The sequence below is a fragment of the Zootermopsis nevadensis genome, unplaced genomic scaffold, assembly GCF_977971745.1.
Source record: "Zootermopsis nevadensis isolate Lab colony 2312 unplaced genomic scaffold, Znev_1.0 Znev_ptg000028l, whole genome shotgun sequence".
Classification (NCBI taxonomy): domain Eukaryota; kingdom Metazoa; phylum Arthropoda; class Insecta; order Blattodea; family Termopsidae; genus Zootermopsis; species Zootermopsis nevadensis.
The window spans coordinates 11,257,861-11,276,225 of NW_028259160.1; the positions used below are offsets into that span (position 1 = coordinate 11,257,861).

The following is an 18,365-nucleotide window of genomic DNA, read 5'->3' on the forward strand; positions in this document are numbered from 1 at the left end:
TCTTTTTTATTCACAAAATAATCAGGACTTGTGTGGCTTCCAACAAAATTATGGGGCAAGAAACTTAAAAATAAATAATTTATTTCATTATCCAATCCATCGCACACCACAACAAACTCATCCGAGTAATAAACTCATATTAAAAATGAATAATTAATTTATTCCATTATCAAATCCATCTCGCACCCCAACAAACTCATCTCAGATGAGTTTGTTCTGTAACCACATACTCCACATGGCATTTTACAACAATTACATCATACAGTGTCCAACATAAAGATTTAAATATCACCTACATATGAATTGAAGCAAGCAGCTAGAAGAAAATGAAATATTTTGGTTCAGATTCTTACAAAACTGCCAACAATGATGTTAGTATGATATGAATACATTCTAACTGATCATATATGCTAAATGGTCCATTTTACCCTTTAAAAATCTGAGTTAGAAGATACTAATATCCTCAGGAATTACTTCAGATGAATGTAATGCCATTTGTCCACTGAAAAAAAAAAGAAGAGTATAATTAAAGTAACAAAGTACAATGCGTTACTAAGCATAAAATATTCTATTGTTACAGTTCAGATAAGGGGAATAGCACTTTGTATAACAGTGGTACCAGAACACGAACCAAGAAAAAGATTTGTTCCATCTGGGAATGATATTCAAGAGTAGAATTATGGGAATAATGAGAAGCAACAATAAGGGATGAGGCAGACTGAAGGAGGATCAGATTAAGACCTCCAAAATCAACAGGTCACAATCCAAGAAAGGAAAACAAACATCAAATTTCACAACCAAGCACATAATGTGTGAGAACAATAATAATGAGGTGCCATGATATAGCAAAGAAAACATAAATATTAGCTCCCCAACAAGTCAGCATCAATTGCTCAATTACTTCCCCATTCTTTTATACATACCAATAGACTCAACAGGATGGGGTAGTCCAGGTTGTGGACTCTTTGCAATGATATCTTCTGCATCCTTCTGTTCTATCTTGAATGGACTCTCGGCATTTGTTACATTTGCACTACGAAAATAAACTTCAATAAAAAACTTTGTACCAAGACAATAAATTACACACACAATTACAGTAAAACCTCTCTAAGTTGGACACTTGGGGTTCGACGAAAATGTGTCCAACTTACAGGTGTCCAAGATAAAGGGAAAGAGAAAAATCAGATTGTGGTCCAATGACAATATAATCTATTTACTTACATACACTAACTACTGTAGGCTTACTCAAATTAATAATTAATGACAATACTATTAATAATAATCTTTTGAAGCCCACTCCCATGCATTGCACATTACACCCCAGCCTCAATAACATTTTCTAAAGTTAATTCCACCAATTTTCGCTTCCCCATCGCAAAAAGAAAAATTCCATTTCTGTTAACACAGTCTGAACTCAAATGCAAGCACAGTACTGATGGAATTAAAACTGTATCTTCTGCAATACTGTAGTCCAGTTAAGGGTTCAGCAAAAGAATAGCTAAACACTTGCAATGCATTCCAATGATGCGTTCAATGTCCATAAGATAATCCTCCAGAGAGGAGGCATTCCTCAGCCAGAAATTCAAAATAACAAAATATGTGACTGAAAAAGTTTCCCTGAAAAGCATCGAAGTTAAGTGCATGAACCTGTCCAACTTACAACGAAAGTGGTGTTCAAGTTCCAGGATAAAGGGGTGTCCAAGATATAGGGTATGGTGGACATGTAAAATTATAGTATATTTGCCGGTTCCAATTAAAAGTGTCCAATATAAAGAGGTATCCAGGATATAGGGGTGTTCAACTCGAGGGGTTTTACTGTAATTACTACTCTGCACTTTCTGCATGACATGCAATTCACAATCTGAAAGTAAACGTAGATCACATTTACAGAAGTATGCCACGCCAATGAACATAACAAAATTGGTTTCAGGTACAGAATGCATTTCCATAAAATTACTAGCCTCTCAGAACCTTAATACTCAACTGTGCAGGACAAGACTTTTATTTACGTCTTGTCACCTCACAACACCTGTATTCCACATATGGTGCCTTAAATCTCCAACAGGTAGTGTTGTTCCTCAATTTCACAGTCAATATTCTACACTTGGTAAGATTTTACCCCTATCTTTTGGTCAGACAAAGTTTCTTTACATTTTTAGCATCACTATTATATAAATGTAATTAAAAATAAAATATACTTAAGAAATGTTTCAAATTTACCATGAAATTCCACCAGCTTCAGCTTCTTTCTTAATGAGGCTACACCAGTATTTATGCACATCATCAATAACATGATGAGCAAATTCTCTGCTCTTTGCCTCACCATTAAAGGCAAACTGGTTTTCTGGCTTCCCATCTGGGATTTTGTAAATTTTGAACCACTCAACTGTTGCCTTCAAAAGTCCAGGAAAATGCTTCTCCACATCTGAAATATCTGTCAAGTAAATTAATTAAAATCATTATTTTTTCACACCAAACTCTGGATGCATTCCTCAACTTCTGTCACTCTCTCCCTCTTAGGTACAGACAATCTCCTCGGTACCATCAATCTACATTCTGTCCTCACCGTGATAAGCCAATATTCACAACCATGCAGAACAGATAAAATTATAATATTTACACATTTTGATAGAAGCTTAAAGGATAAATGAATAATAACAAATTTAGATCACTCTTAATTTTGTTCATATCAAACTCTGATTTGTTACTGTGTGACATTTCAGGTACTCAAAGCAATAAGTATAAAGATGGCTGTCTTCTGGGTTGTAAGATTTGAGGTTTTCACAGCGGTGAGTATGAAGATTTCTGTCTTCTGGGTTGTTGCACCATGTAGTCTGGTCGATGTTTACCAACATTTCAGAGGTCATACTGCCTTCGTCATCAGGGCAATGAGTATGAAGATTTCTGTCTTCTGGGTTGTTGCGCCGTGTAGTCTGGTCGATGTTTACCAACGTTTCAGAGGTCATACTGCCTCCATCATCAGGGCGATTCTTAGTATGAAGATTTCTGTCTTCTGGGTTGTTGCGCCGTGTAGTCTGGTTGATGTTTACCAACGTTTCAGAGGTCATACTGCCTCTGTCATCAGGGCGATTCTTAGTATGAAGATTTCTGTCTTCTGGGTTGTTGCGCCGTGTAGTCTGGTCAATGTTTATCAACGTTTCAGAGGTAATACTGCCTCCGTCATCAGGGCGATGAGTATGACGATTTCTGTCTTCTGGGTCGTTGTGCTGTGTAGTCTGGTAGATGTTTATCAACGTTTCAGAGGTCATACTGCCTGCATCATCAGGAAGATGAATCGCTCCAGTATCGCCCTGATGACGGAGGCAGTATGACCTCTGAAACGTTGGTTAACATCGACCAGACGACACAGCACAACAACCCAGAAGACAGAAAACTTTGTCTTCTGGGTTGTTTTACTGTGTGATCTGGTAGATGTTTACTGACATTAAGAGGTGCTTGCTGCCAGCCATCTTCAATTTATTACTACTGTTTTAAAATATTTTTAACTCTTTGCCACATTTTCAAAGAATTTACTAGTCACTTTCATTTACAATTTTATCCTGCTTTTTGGTAATGGGACATGAACATGTAGCTAATTTTCTCTGCATTTACTTCTAGACCAACCCTATTATTAATGTCTAAGTATCTGCAGCTTTGCTTAAGGTATTTAAGCTCTAGCTCAGTAAATTAAAAAACCTGCAGCCGATGTGTAACAGTCATCTTTAATACTCATAATATTCAATGAATAAAAGAAAACTACTTAACTCATATGTGCATGCAATATAGGAAATTTACCTTTCAGTTCATCTGCTAAAGGATCATTTACATCAATGGCAATTATCTTCCAATCAGTTTCACCTAAAATAAAAATGAAATTGTGAATAGAAACCTTGGGGCATAGTCTGTCTCAATTTGAATTTAAGTCTAGTAGCTTCAGAGACTTTGAGAACTATACGAGGGGCAGTCAAAAAGTTCCCGGAATTGTGGTATAGCACTGTAATGGTAGGACATATGTTGATATGATGATTTGATGTCCTCCATGGTTGCGAAATGTGTCCCCTTGAGGCCCATTTCCAGAGTAGGGAACAGCCAGAAGTCACTCGGAGCGAGATCCGGAGAGTATGGTGATTAAGTGATGACAGGAATGCTTTTCTCGGCAAGGAATTGCTGCACAACCAGTGATGTGTTGAATGTGATGGCCGAACTCCGGAAGATTCCAAACGAAGCCTTCCGCCGGTGCTTCCAACAATGGCAGGATCGATGGAGTAAGTGTGTGTGTGCGTGCGCAAGGGTCCTACTTTGAAGGTGATTAGGTAAGCATTGCCATATGTCCTACCATTACTGTGCTATACCACAATTCCAAGAACTTTTTGACTGCCCTACATAAAAGATCAGCACCAGACAGATGTAAAGCCAATCTTGGCTATAGAGTCTAATATTATGGTACTAATTAAATCTCCATAAAACACGTGCTTTTCTGCATTTTACAAAGACACACATGGAGTAACCAATTTATAACATCTGGCACTCTGTTCTCACCCCACTTCTTTGCATGGGTACATAGCGTACCTTTGGACAGTGTACAATTTAAATGGACTTTCTCCTAACCTGTGTCAAAGACCCTTTTTTAAACAATACCAAGTGATCCCAAGTGCTCTAACTTCTCACTGCCCTCAGACAACGTATGAACAATGTATAGTAACAAAGTGGCTTTCAAAATGACAGAATGGCTGACGTTATCAAGAAAATAAAAGTCTTAGTGTGTAGGATAAAGTTAATGAGATAAAACAAATTGAAGGTGGAAAAAAGACAGCTGATGTGTGCTGTGAATTTGGTTTACGTAATTCCACAATTCAAACTTTACGGAAAATAAGATCTAGTTTACATTTAAAGTGAATTTTAGTGCTATACAAAATTATCCTACAGATTTCTTTTGAAATCTGATTTAATCCCTTCATCAGTTAGCATGACACTCATTTATAATGATGTAATTTCTTTGGTCCCATGGATGATGATATAACCAAGTCTGACTGTACTTCAGAGACATGATATAAGTAGAAGTAAGTATCTGAAGAACATTATTTATTACACAACTTTCATATTGCCTTACACTTAATTTTACTGCGTACAATTTTATTTAATTTTAGCACAGATGAGTCAATATTCAGTGATAAGGGTTCAAATGATTTGCCAAATCTAAAGAAATGAAGACATCATATCAATGTATCAACACATTAAATATAAATAATAACAGCAACAACAACTTGTATTTACCTTCATCGATGAGGGCTACTGTTCCCAGCACTTTAACCTGAAGTACTTCTCCCCTCTTTGCAACTCGGAAACCAATTTCCAAAATATCAATGGGATCATTGTCACCTTTGCAACCTGTTGATTCATCTAAAACTTCCGGATTTTCCCATGTCTGTCAATCAAATATGATTTATAAATTTAATGACATCATCAAGTTAAATTACTGACAGGTTCGTAAAGAATAACCTCTCCCTTTTATAATCCCAGGTTATTAACAAAATTATGTAATATTTTCAACTGTTACATAATGACAGACAGGTGAAAATGCAACACAGCCTAAGCATCATGCCAGGAAGGCATATATGATGTGGACTATGGAAGAAAAAGGTCCATGCAGTCTATTTTGACATGAGCATTTACCTTCACTCCTGTGGCCTTACCCTTGGGAATTAGCCCCTTGTAGCCACTGGGTATAAGGCTGCACGAGACACACACAGTTGTTCTGGATGTGGTGATGAAGATAAATGTCACAAAATCCCTGCCAGGATTTGAACATAGCTATATATCTATTCATACAGTCAATACAGCGACTGACCACTGGCCAAACATCTGGGGTTCAATTCCTGGTAGGGGCAGAATGCTTTTCATTTAGCTAATGCATCCAGAATGTTTCATTTTATTTACCTTAAATGTTGAATTTGGGAAACATTCTGACTGACTTCTTCAATATAATTTCTTTTGACTCAAGAGATTGAAAATATCTTCTCAGATATACTCAAGTCTAGTCCTTGGGATGGTTACACTAACAACTACAAAAGGTTCACGTAGCTCAAAAATTAGGAATCGGTAGAAAGGTATGAGCACATTGAAAATCAACATTGCATGCCACATTGTAGACACCAATCTGGTTAAACATACTGAATAAAAGACACTCAGCACTGATATGAACAATTAGGTTAAAGAATTCTGCAGAAGAGAAATTACTCATCAAAGATAGAGAGGATATTTGGTAGCTGTAATAGCAGCATGGCATGACCATTCCGGTACATACAATAATTACATTTGTTTCGGTGTCTCCCAATTCTAGCAGAGAAGTGGCCACATATCCTCACTGCAGAAAGACACCAATAGAACAAACATAAAGGGTTGTGCAAGACTGGGATTAATAAGTTGTGAAAAATAATATAAAAGCTTTTACCTGTGGAATGGCTCCATAGTTCCAAATATAACCATGGTGAGGAAAGCAATTTGCCACAAACCTTAACTTTCCTTTCTTTACATCCTGTTTAATAGGATTCAGAACTTCTTTCAAATTGATCTGAATATAAAGATAAACTAAAATTAACATCTTCTCTAAAATACAATATGCTGTGTGTTTCAACAAAAAAGGCCTCAAATGGCTATATAATATTAATATTAAATAACAACCTTAAGTCTATAAAACAATCACACTGATAACAATACACAAGAGGGAATTTTAAAACTAAAAAAAATAAATTAAAAAGTATCTATTGCAACAGTGACTGGTTATCATCCTCAAATATTCTACATAAGAAATTACAGAACAGCAAAGTGTAGTAAATCAAATATCACAGACAAGTCAGTACATAATTGAATAAAGATATAAAAACATCACCAAATACCAGTTTAACAGGATGTTAACTGACAAGATTATAATGCATATCTGTCATTTCAAGGACAAGTGATAGTATCCCACATCCTCTCCTAATACAAGGATGGTCACCATGATACAAGTCTATTATCTGATATCACACATGAAGGATTAATCAATAGGAATTTAGATAAATGTCCGCTTCTCACACACACTACACTATAGAAAACCAAATTAAATTCAAGAGTTAAGCATCTAGAGAGGGCAAATTCTGTTTCACCTCCATTTTAGCATTTGTCCATCGAGGAATCTCAACAACCATATTGTAGGTTTTCTTGCTGGCATCAGCAAAAATTGGAATGTCATGTAACGGGGAAATTGGACCAGAAGCATTTCCTGAAATAAAGCTTTATCAGTCACAATAACAGAGAAAAAAAATACATATATAACAACAATGGTACACACAACCGGGATTAGTAAAAACGAAAAAATAAATTAACGCATTTCCAAAACATGGTATACTTCAGACTGTGGACGTTGAACGTATCAACTTTCAAGCTCAAAATATAAATTAAACACGCAAAGAGAACGGTAATTCATACCACCTAGTCGAAAGCCGGTAAATTTTGTTCATTTATTTATCTATCGCGACACCACAAAAAAACCCGCGTCCAACATTACAAATTTTTGCATGGCATTTACGCGATCAGCTTATGAAAAATAACGAAAACTGTTGATAAATATATTAATTTCGTTCAAGTGAAGAAATTAAAGAATGATAATATTCTGAAAACAACTTCTTGTGTTTCCTGACAATGTTCTGCAGACTGCAAACATCGCATGTTATCACCGCTCATGTCATTAAATAAAAATTCAAAGGTTACATCAGCATTTCTTTATCGAAGTAACGATCTTCTCAATACACTGAAGAACTTCAACTCACTGAAATATATTCTGTAGTCTGTTGTATTTGGTGAACCTCTTTCCACAGCTTGATACATTGCTAACGTTGACTGCCTTTTCACCAACAAACAGCCGCGTAAGCCTCCACACAAATGCAGTGGCAATAATTTGAAACACGAAAGCAACACGTGCGATTTGATATGCATTCTGCCATCTGCTGGTAAAAAGTGAAGGTCATCACATATGAGAAGCGGCAATGACATTGCGAAACTAGAAATATATAAATATATGTTCTTCCGACACACCCACTGAGATAAGATTAAGGATTACAAGTACAATTAAGCTTATCACTTAGATACATTAACTTCCTCATCTGGTTCCCTTTCATGTTATCTGAATCCGTAAACTAGTGTATGGAAGTACATTTTAAATCTAAAACGTACAAAAGAAGTCAGAATTTTATCATCGAAATAACTAATACTGGAATGCTTTTGCAGTGGTCACGACTGCCACACTCTCTTGGACTACGTTTATTTGACTTACATAGATGAACTTCAGCAAACAATAATTTTATCATCCTGGGTGTATTACGTAGTGTTGTGCGAACACTTTTTGTTTTCATCTGTGATAAGTTACACCGCTGCCCTGGGTCCAGAGTCTTGAATCGTCTGATTTTAATATTACGGAAGTCAGGAAGTGGGGGTATTGGTGTAATGTTTGTACAATATAGCAACAAATACTGCCTGTTATTAAATAAACATACTCTACTGTTAAAACCAAATTCAGTGTGGCTGTAAGATCCACATTGCTAGTTTCTAATATTTTAATTCAGGCCGATTGACTTAGAAACAATAATTTCGGTTTTCTGAACTGTCTGGTCATGTAAATTTATACCCACCAGTGTTAGTATAAAATAGTAGTCTTCCAGTGCTGGTTTGTACCTGGATAGCCCCTAACCATCCCAAGTGTGAGAAGCCAAGATCAATAAAACAAAGGGATATCTTCATACTCACCGCTGTGAGAACCTCAAGTCTTACAAAACAAATGTATTTGAATTGAAGGTATTAAAAGGATATAATATAAATCTGGGAACAGAGGACAGCATATTTGTTTTGATTTTGTCATTTTCAGACATACACCGAAAGCAATTACCTACAGAGGCATAGAACAGAGAAACTGTGGGCACTTCAAATATGATAGCCCATATTAGCTGGAACTTGGCATCACAAAGTTAAAACTGAGTTACCACTATCCCTAGTAATTGGAAAAAATGGGGCCCAAGATCGTGACATGTACATTACCCTTGGAAACATTATTGTTGACTCAATGATAAAGTAAACTGTGCGAGATAAAGCTTGGGTAGCTTTCCTCTCTCCTATACCATTATCTAGTTTAATGTTCATAATTATCAGATATATTAAACCAATATGTTTTGTGACAGGTAAGGCTCAAGAGACAGACACTTGTTACGAACAAACTTCACATGACAGGAATAAAATTATATCCTGTTTACAGTGATAGTGATTTGTTCAAGTACAGTTTAATTGGGACTGTCTGTGAATGAATGTAAGCTATGAAACAAGTTCCTGCAGTATTTATTGTATTGGCAATAGAACTAGGTTTCCATCATATGAAAGCTAGTGGAAAATGTGAAGTTTCCTTCAAGTTTCATTCCAAAGAAAAACAGAATATTTGAATGGCAAACAGTAGATTGCCTATGAACCAACTGTTTAATGGCTAATTTATACAGATTTCTGCTAACTTAAAACTGTCATGTTAATATTAAGATTAATTTACAAAGTCTGGATAAATCTTACTTTAAATATATAACTGTTACAAATACCTGAAATTTCCCTTACTAGCAATAAAACCTGAAATGGCTCCAGGCCTAATAATAATGTAAGATTTTATAGTTCATACTTTTTAATGCAAATAGTTATACATTTCTTTTTACATTCTGTGAATGTACTCCTCAAAGCACCACATGAAAGAAGAATGCTCCACATCTCACCACAGAGTCACAGTTCGTATCACAACTCATGCATAGTCTGCATTCCTTTCTGAGCACATTAATGCCTTAAAAAATGAAGCACATTTACTTTCCTCCTGCACAGTTCTTGATTCACTACACATTATTTTCCTCACCACATGAAAGGAGCTCGTTCCCGTAGAATTTTGACACCTACCTTTTCCCATTCAACTGGATAGATCCAGAGTTCTTGTGCTGATTCCAAACAAGACATGATAGCTGCTCCTTTCCATGCTGTCATCTGAGGATCCATCTCCTTAGGCATCGTTATGATGTCCAGTTGTTCTGCAAGTAATGCATGTGTCTTACTAACTAAACAGGTTGAAATGGAAATTCCAAAGTTCCAAATTTTCCTGTAAATGTGAAACTGGTACAAGTTCTTCATTCCATAAGCTACTAAACTTTGTAAGATATCTGAAAACTAAGACAGCATAAAATAAATGAGGTTGTAAAGACTGTATTATAAATACATAAAACTGATTAAGGTCCCTTCCCATTCTTCACATGAAATTATATCTTTAGTACCTGTAACTTTATTATTTACATGACAGTTTTATAATCAATCCTTACTGATCTGATTGTCCTGGACATCATCTGCCTCTTTTAGGACACACAACATAGAGTAATAAGAGGAGTGAAAGAATTACAGTGAGAAAACATTCAAGACAAAGCTGTCTCTAGAAGAAGACTTCATACCATCCAGTTAGCAAGCTCCACTGCTGATGTTTTTTTCACACAAATGCACATCTTTCTTTAATTTAGTCACCACCTTTACTTTCAAGCAGTAATATTACAGTCTTCTAAACAGTAAAAATGCTGTAGTTTGCATAACTGCCAGCCTTAATACTCTTAAAATGCTCAGAAATTTATATTGCCATGCAGGCCTTACCATCTGAAAACATTCTAAATATTTATGTGATTTTTTTGCTGTCTCTAGTCTACGTAAATTTAATATTTCCACAATACCCTCTTACTTGTGCATAGTAGCTTCCAATAATTTTAAGATAAATGGACAACCCATGTAAAATTTATAGAAGGAAGAAATCAACATTCCAATAACCTACTTATTTATAAACAGACAATTAATTTTTAAAAGGCTTTTTAACAAGCATAGATTATCAGACTTATGCAGCAACATTAAATGGAAATAGCAAACAGTACATATAAGATATGTAGATAATTCATAATTTTGTAACTAGTTTGGATTCTTGATCCATGGCCTGAAATAAAAAAGATAATGAAAACTAGAGCATCTCTGCAGACTCACCAGCTCTGTACATGTATGGAATTTGCAGTGAAATCCTGTTTTGTAGCCACGTTCCAATTCCAATGAATTTCATTCCACCTCCAACTACAAGTATACATCCGTACATCTTCCTTTTCAGGTCTTCCGTAGCTGGAAATGTCAACAGACATTGTTACATGGGAGTTCACAAACTGTTTGGCCAGTTTTACTACCATGCTGTACTACTTAATGATGTGCAGATGATGTTTTGTGTCAAATTATCAGTATCTCTTTTACGTATTCTGTGTATGAAGTAAATGGATAATGGGTAGGTCATATCTATTCATTTCATTCCAAACCTAGTCAACAGACTTTGGCCAAATTTTTTGTTAGATGGCTCTACGCTAAAAACTCATGTGAATTTTATTTACACTCATATCAATCTAATCTAACACTTATTTTATATACTGCACAAAACTAAATGTTATCAAATTCTTAAAAAAGGATTCACCATACAAAAACTGCTGTTTTGACTGTCTATGCAGCTGTTTGTACATATATCCAGACATGAAATGAACTGTTCTGTATGATTACAGAAATACTACAAAAGTAGTGACAATTACCTGTTTTAATGTATTATTCTAGTACTTGCTAGGGAAAATAAAAAGACTATCCTTGTTACTGAAAGAAGAGATTTTCGCGAGGAAATTATGTAATATGAACTGGGGGAAGAAATATAATGGCTCACTATGCGAGTTTTCTTAAAAGACAGGCATTAATGGTGAAGATAAATTGTCAGATGTATTCTCATGTTCCCACACTGATACAACCTCTATTTATTTTTTATTTTATGTTACTTACGACATCTGTCAATGCTCTGCAACACAGCTTGATCTAATCCTAGTGCCTGTTCTGGCCCCAACACAAATTCCTTGGCATCACCTTCTCTGCCACCAGATGGAGCAGTGGAATCAATAGCATCGACAACAATATCCTCTTCCCCAGGCACCACTCCTCCACTGCAGTCTAAACCAGGAGTCAAACCATCCAGATCACCTACAGCTAGGCCACCTGCCAGAGGCTCCAGTGATTCCTTCATACCACGACGCTGTAATATTTACAATGACAAACACACACACACACCTTCATCATGAGCATTACTTTTAGGCAATGGTATAAACTTAAAACTCGCATTGCAGCCCAGTATTACTTTCTTTCAAGCTGACATCTAACAAACTCCAACAAAATAATATGAATGGACCAACTTACACTTGTTTCTCGGAGGTAATTCTCATCATGTGGATCTTCAGGATCTCCACTAGCTCTCTGCTGGATGTGAACTAATTTTGGTCCTGTCACTCCAAAGAGTTCAGGCTGAAATAAGCTCAGTGGTGCCACAATACACTCATCTCCAACCTGCATCAATACAATACAATACAATCTTTACTTCAACAAGTAAAAGAAAATGTATTACATAAAAACCACTTTAACAAAGAATATTTCCCAAATAACATTTTTTTTAACTTTGTGCCTTAGAGTGACATATTTAATTAGCAGTTATGAGACAGACTTGAAGACTATGCACTTCATTTATTTTTCAACATAATAAGTAACTGTTACAATCAGCAATTTTTCAGAATTACATAAATTCTCATTATATAGGGGTTAAACTGTTCTAATAAAGCAATTAGGAATAAGGGCAAAGAAATACATTTAAAATCTGCAATAAATAGCAATACCAAAAATCTACCACACTTCACATAAATCTGGGATAGTTGCATTAATTGACATCTGACATACTATATGGGCTGACAGGTTCAAGAATAAATAGTGCATACTAAATTACGGAAGAGCAGAACCCAACACCTTGTCTTGCAAGGCAATTAAACTTAAACTGAGTTGCTGCATACTATAATTTCATCTCATATATATTTCAGTAAGGTCTTCTGCAACATTTAATAATTCTAGAATTAAGTTCTTCTAACCAAGCATTAATGATATACTGAAAATAATTCACACACATCTTTGAACATTTCACAGTTTACTACATAAAATTGTGAATAATGAAATTCCACTGCAGTAACAATTCATTTACCTGCAAAGTGAACTTCGAAGTTGGAGTTTTTGGTTGCCGAACCACAAATGTCTTTTCCTGGGATCCACAGATGTCCTAGAAAGAACACATCTTACATACTCAGTGACTTCACAATTTTTTAATCTGTTCTTAAATTTTAGAATCTTCAGAAACTGAACAAACAGTGGAACTTACCAAGTTAACATGGCAGAAGCTTTCTTTTAGGGACTTCAGCAACATGGCATCAAGCTTGTTGTCTGGGTTGCATGTTTTATAAGGAAATGCACATTTCTGCAGCAGCCAGTAAAAAGTCTGTGTGATGTCACCACCACCATATTCCATACGCACCTGAAACCATGTGTTTGTTTCCACTGAGCCAGTATTTCTAAGCTTTGTTCTTGAGTTATGTTTGCCATAAGTTGGTACACTTATGATACCAGAGAAAATAATTAAGGTAATGTTGTTCCCTTGTTTAACTAAGCTGTACACCATGATAATGTATGGGAGGAGGTGTAGCTAAACACATTCTTAACCTCAGTACAAGTCAGAGGTGAGGGGTTGGCCTCAGGCCCTGGTCACTTCACCTCCGAAGGGAAGTGCCTCTGGCACTCAAATGGCTAGTAGACTGGGTGAACCAGTCTGCATGTGGTAAGAACAAGAAAAATCAGTGTCCCTGCCAGAAAATGAACCTTGGTGGAAGATTATCATTAAAACTGAACATAAAAAATAGGTTATGAGTAAATTAAATGGAATGAGTCAGATCAAGGTAGATCTAATGCTAATGTATCAAGATCCACAACAACATTTCAAGGAATACTGTACACTGAGATTAGTTATGTAAATAATTCATATTATAGGTTTCTTGTTATATCAACTCCAGGAGACAATTTATTAACAACAATTGGGTTTCATTGACACAAGTTACCCTAGTGTTACGATGTGAGATGCCATCTTCGACACAGGAAACTGATGTCTTCTGATCACCCACATCCACCACACAGGCATATCCTAGGCCAGCTCCAAATGTAGCAGCTACATGGTCCTGCAGTATAATTTGATGGTCTGATTTTTCTTTAACAAAGTTTTTCAACTGCATAGGTTAGGTAGCATCAAATGATAAGACTAATTTGTGATGGACTGCAAACCAATCAACTGCAAGATTCAGAAATTAAAGGTAAAAGATGTGAAACAAAACATTCTCTCTGACAACCTAACCACTATGATAAGTTTCATATAAGTTTATTTAGCAACGAGGAGTATTTCTGTCCTTTGATAATGCTGCACATAATATCTCTAATAATTATTTTTACTTTAGAAAGACAATTCTTTGCCCTATATTTTGAGAGTAATTTTCTTTTCTTATATAGACACTGTTGACAGAAAATAATACACATTTCTTAACCTTTGTAAACAAGTTTTTAACAAAACTCTGAATATAATTTCTTGAGTGATTCTTCTGAGAACTGATGTTTCAAGCCTCAGTCATATAGTAACACATAACATTACTATTCAGTCCACGCGAAATTTGTAAACCAGTAGCCCAAGAACAGTATTTATACCTTAAATACTTTTGGGACCTTGATGCAGAAAGCTTGAGGTGACAATACTTAAGTTCACATGCATGTATACATAGGACTACCGCTATTAATAATACAGATAATATTAGCACTATGATAAAAAATACATGTAGAAATGAACAAAAGTCCCATGATGAAACCTATTTGTAAGACACATGATTATAATTTTGAGACACAACCGTATTAAAATGTTTGTAACAAAAACTGAACATCAACATCAATGATGAATGCAAAATCAATATTCTACAAACATATAACCTAAGCAAAGTATTTTTCCTACTTTAAATGGCACTAGCGTAGTTCCCACTTAAAGGCTTGGCATGGCTACCATGATGGCAGGAAACTCAAATGTACGAAGGTGGGCAGAAAATATTCCAGCTGCTTCAAAAGTTATTAGCTCAGAACAAACAAAGAGAACTGATGATGCTATAAGCTGATCTTCCCTAACAAAATATGAAACATATGTTGGAAAGGAGATACTAGAATTACCATACCTGGAGGAGGAAACAACCACCAAAGCCAATTTTACAGAGTAGCAGAGTTGTGAGTTCCTTCAGGTACTGTCGATTATAGATGTCCGGAACAATAAGCACAGCTTTATAATGCTGCAAATTACAGAACAGTCATGATCAGGATATTCACTGAAATACTGTGTTTAGTTTCCAATCCTGACATTCTGATCTGTAGCAAAACACCTGAATTTCAGAAATCCAATTTAAATCTGATTATTATATGTCAGCAGTTTCCAAATTACATGAATACTGAGGAATGGACGGTTATTTCACGCTGTTCAACATATAAATTTAGTTAATTTATTCTAGTAGAACTGACAAGTTTTAGACACATAATTTTTTCTTGATCAACATGAATTAGATCACCTGGACCTTTTCTAACATCAGCAGCAATACTTGATGCACTTTTAAGTTGAAAAAGGAACAAAGTGGAGCTACTTACCCTCAGATCTCTGAGTGGGATCTCAAGGCGGTGTCTGATGGCCCATGTCCATATTGTTTCTAAGTTTGCTAGGACAGCAGTGATAGATCCACCTGGACCTGAATGAACATACAGGTCTCCACGTTGGTAAGGAAAATGTATGTTAAAATCCTGCCCTGCATTCAGGTACAGCACCTGAAACATGAAAAGTTAAGTTTACAATTTCCATCAGACCACTGCTATGCAAGGCAGAGTGAAAAGCAAGGATGAAAATAAACATATCTTCAAAAATTTGGCAAGCTCTAATGATAAATGCATCAATAATGTTCCATATCAATGACCGACAGCAAACCAAACAGCAAAATATCTTTTGTATTTGGCTCTTCCTCATAAAGCTTCTATAAGGTGTTAAAATAATGGGGGAAGATGAGGTTAAAACATTGATATAAATTCTGCTTGCAGGTTATTTCACAATGGAAACAATTTAATATGAAGTGGTATGGAAATTACACTGAATTGGAAAGCATAGGGGACAAACAGGCATGGCCTCCTTCAAAACAGTAGCCCTCTGTACACCTGAAAGTAGTAAGAAAAATCACAAAAACAATCACTCATGGTAGTCAGTGGTCCAACAACGACATTAAACTTACTTAAAAAATTATTTCATATTTTACTTTCAAGCTGTATGTGAAGACCAGAAAATGCATACAAAATGTGTCACTGGTAATTATGTCTGGACATATATTTGTGTTATATTCCTCACCTCATCTCCTACAACAACATCCCCATCTGGTTTAATCCACTCGCCTCCTGAACTACTTATAACTTCAGGACTTGAACGTCTGTTAAATGCAGCTATTTGTTGTGGAGGTGTTGCATATCGCCTTCTTCCATCAGACTGTAAGCATGACTGTAGTGTATGTGACACCTGAAGTCTAGAATCTTCCATCCCTTGAACCAGCTCTTTTGTCTAAAAGTGACAGATGAATCATAAATATCAGAATAACCACCTCCATGGAGCAGAGTCCTTTAGAAGTTGACATCCACTCTTCCCTTTCGGTTTACAACTAAAATCTTGTAAGAATTTACATCTTACCTATGTACATATACATGTTACATGTCCCACCAATCTCCATTCAGAAAATTAACAAATAATGTACTCACATTTCCTACCTTTGGAACCTGTTGAGGGAGGAATGTATCATGATGAAGAGCCCCAGATGGCAATCGCCTTCTTGCAACAACATGAAGTAATGTATGAGGATTGAGATCAGAAGCTCGACCAATACGAAGATAGAGTGATCCAGGATGGATCACAATGATTGTTTGAGCCTGAATTTGCTGCAAAGGTATCAGAAAAATAAACATGAACTTATAATATATAACAATACGTTGAATATACAAATTCTAAGCATGAAGACTTCTAATTGGCCCGCACACATTATCTACTGTAACCTGAGGTTTCATAGCATTATAAAGAAACTATTCTCACCCTTCTTCAGGAAGGTTCACTAATTTGATTTTTAATTATTAACTGTCTACAAGTATTCCCTTTACAGAATTCATACCTAAGCAACCATCAATAAGCAACAGGCGACACACAATACATACTACTTGCAGGAATAACACGCATTACAATAAGAAGCATTCTCTCCTGAACGACAGTGATATAGCTTTTAAAATTATTGCTCAGTGCCATGTTGAAAGCAACTTTTCTACTGTATCACCAAGTTGAACATACGCATATCACTGTAGATGGGGTTTGCTTGATAGGCTTACTGTATCATCCAATGAACCACTTCGCATAGTCAGTAATAAAGCTACTGACGAACAACTATTAAGTTGCTGAAAATTATAGAATATGTGGCTGTCAATGATCATTGACTAACATTTTCACAAACTAACACCTTGACTGCTTTGCCATGAATATGTATACCATACGATATTGTGTATCGCCTATAACTTGTTGCGTATTGCTTCGGTGCAAATTCTGTCTTGCTTTACCCCAACGTTATACAGTCTGAGCTCCTGGAAGCGTCGTTAATAAACTATAAATAAATATTACCTCGGCACAAGATTCCTGAAAGGCTGGCATAGCAGGCGACAATTATAATTGTAATTAATGTCACATTAAAATAGAAAAGCGATACGTTAAATTTCTTGTGACAACCATGGCAACATAATTACACTCCACAGACTAAAAATTATTTGTGATAATAACAATTTAATCACACACTACTTTTCGATTACTAATTTTAAACCTGTATATTCTGGCTGGCCTAGGCAATTCCGGTTCCTGAGAAATCTTTAACTTTCTACACAAAAGTTGAGTCATCTGTGACAAGTTGTTGTTGTCTTGGCTATACAACCCCGATTGTAGGTTTTCGCCGCTTGCTTTGTTGCAGGTTTCTTGGTCTAGAAGTGTGCGTGTATGAGTGGTGAGCGACCAGCCCACTGACTCTGCACAATTTTTACTCAATCCTGATTTGACTACCAGAGCAATCTAGAAGTTAATCAGGAGACTTGGGTGAGAAATGACCGCAGAATTTTGTTTACGAAACATCTCGTATCATGCTCATAAGGTTCTTTTACATGCCGTAAATCTACGACATGGGACCGTCGGCTTTACTACCCCACCGAAAGAAGTTGTCCTACGGATTTTTACATCTGTGATAAGTGTACATGCGAAATGCACACAAACAGCATGGCTAGTAGCCTTCTCTGTAGTTAATCAATGATTTGTGTTCTCTTTCTCAGAC

General features: G+C 35.9%; 2 protein-coding genes and 1 long non-coding RNA gene across 8 annotated transcripts; 1 reads left to right on the forward strand and 2 right to left on the reverse strand.

Moving 5' to 3' along the window:
* Window positions 1-139: 139 nt before the first annotated feature.
* Window positions 140-8,330, reverse strand: Nurf-38 (Inorganic pyrophosphatase Nurf-38). Of its 2 annotated transcripts, none has more exons than XM_022074277.2 (9): window positions 8,312-8,330; window positions 7,809-7,982; window positions 7,146-7,261; window positions 6,452-6,571; window positions 5,275-5,425; window positions 3,796-3,858; window positions 2,221-2,434; window positions 924-1,033; window positions 140-502 (listed from the first exon to the last, which is right to left on the reverse strand). In XM_022074277.2, the coding sequence occupies exons 2-9, from the start codon at window positions 7,972-7,974 to the stop codon at window positions 471-473; spliced, it is 972 nt and encodes a 323-aa protein (XP_021929969.2). In that variant the 5' UTR covers window positions 7,975-7,982; window positions 8,312-8,330; the 3' UTR covers window positions 140-470. The 2 variants fall into 2 exon arrangements, with proteins under 2 accessions (XP_021929969.2, XP_021929970.1); XM_022074278.2 differs by lacking the exon at window positions 8,312-8,330 and adding an exon at window positions 8,212-8,277.
* On the forward strand, window positions 7,974-11,044 carry LOC147872347 (uncharacterized). The gene is made up of 2 exons (XR_015537505.1): window positions 7,974-8,179; window positions 8,266-11,044. It is a non-coding gene; the product is annotated as an uncharacterized LOC147872347 (long non-coding RNA).
* Window positions 9,674-18,221, reverse strand: Arp8 (Actin-related protein 8). Of its 5 annotated transcripts, none has more exons than XM_022074260.2 (12): window positions 17,672-18,221; window positions 16,780-16,947; window positions 16,370-16,576; window positions 15,628-15,801; window positions 15,168-15,278; window positions 14,022-14,138; window positions 13,292-13,444; window positions 13,118-13,192; window positions 12,292-12,438; window positions 11,884-12,130; window positions 11,065-11,193; window positions 9,674-10,082 (listed from the first exon to the last, which is right to left on the reverse strand). In XM_022074260.2, the coding sequence occupies exons 1-12, from the start codon at window positions 17,699-17,701 to the stop codon at window positions 9,910-9,912; spliced, it is 1,731 nt and encodes a 576-aa protein (XP_021929952.1). In that variant the 5' UTR covers window positions 17,702-18,221; the 3' UTR covers window positions 9,674-9,909. The 5 variants fall into 5 exon arrangements, with proteins under 5 accessions (XP_021929952.1, XP_021929951.1, XP_021929950.1 ...); XM_022074259.2 differs by having other exon boundaries at window positions 16,771-16,947; XM_022074258.2 differs by lacking the exon at window positions 17,672-18,221 and adding an exon at window positions 17,386-17,592.
* Between the last annotated feature and the right edge of the window lie 144 nt (window positions 18,222-18,365).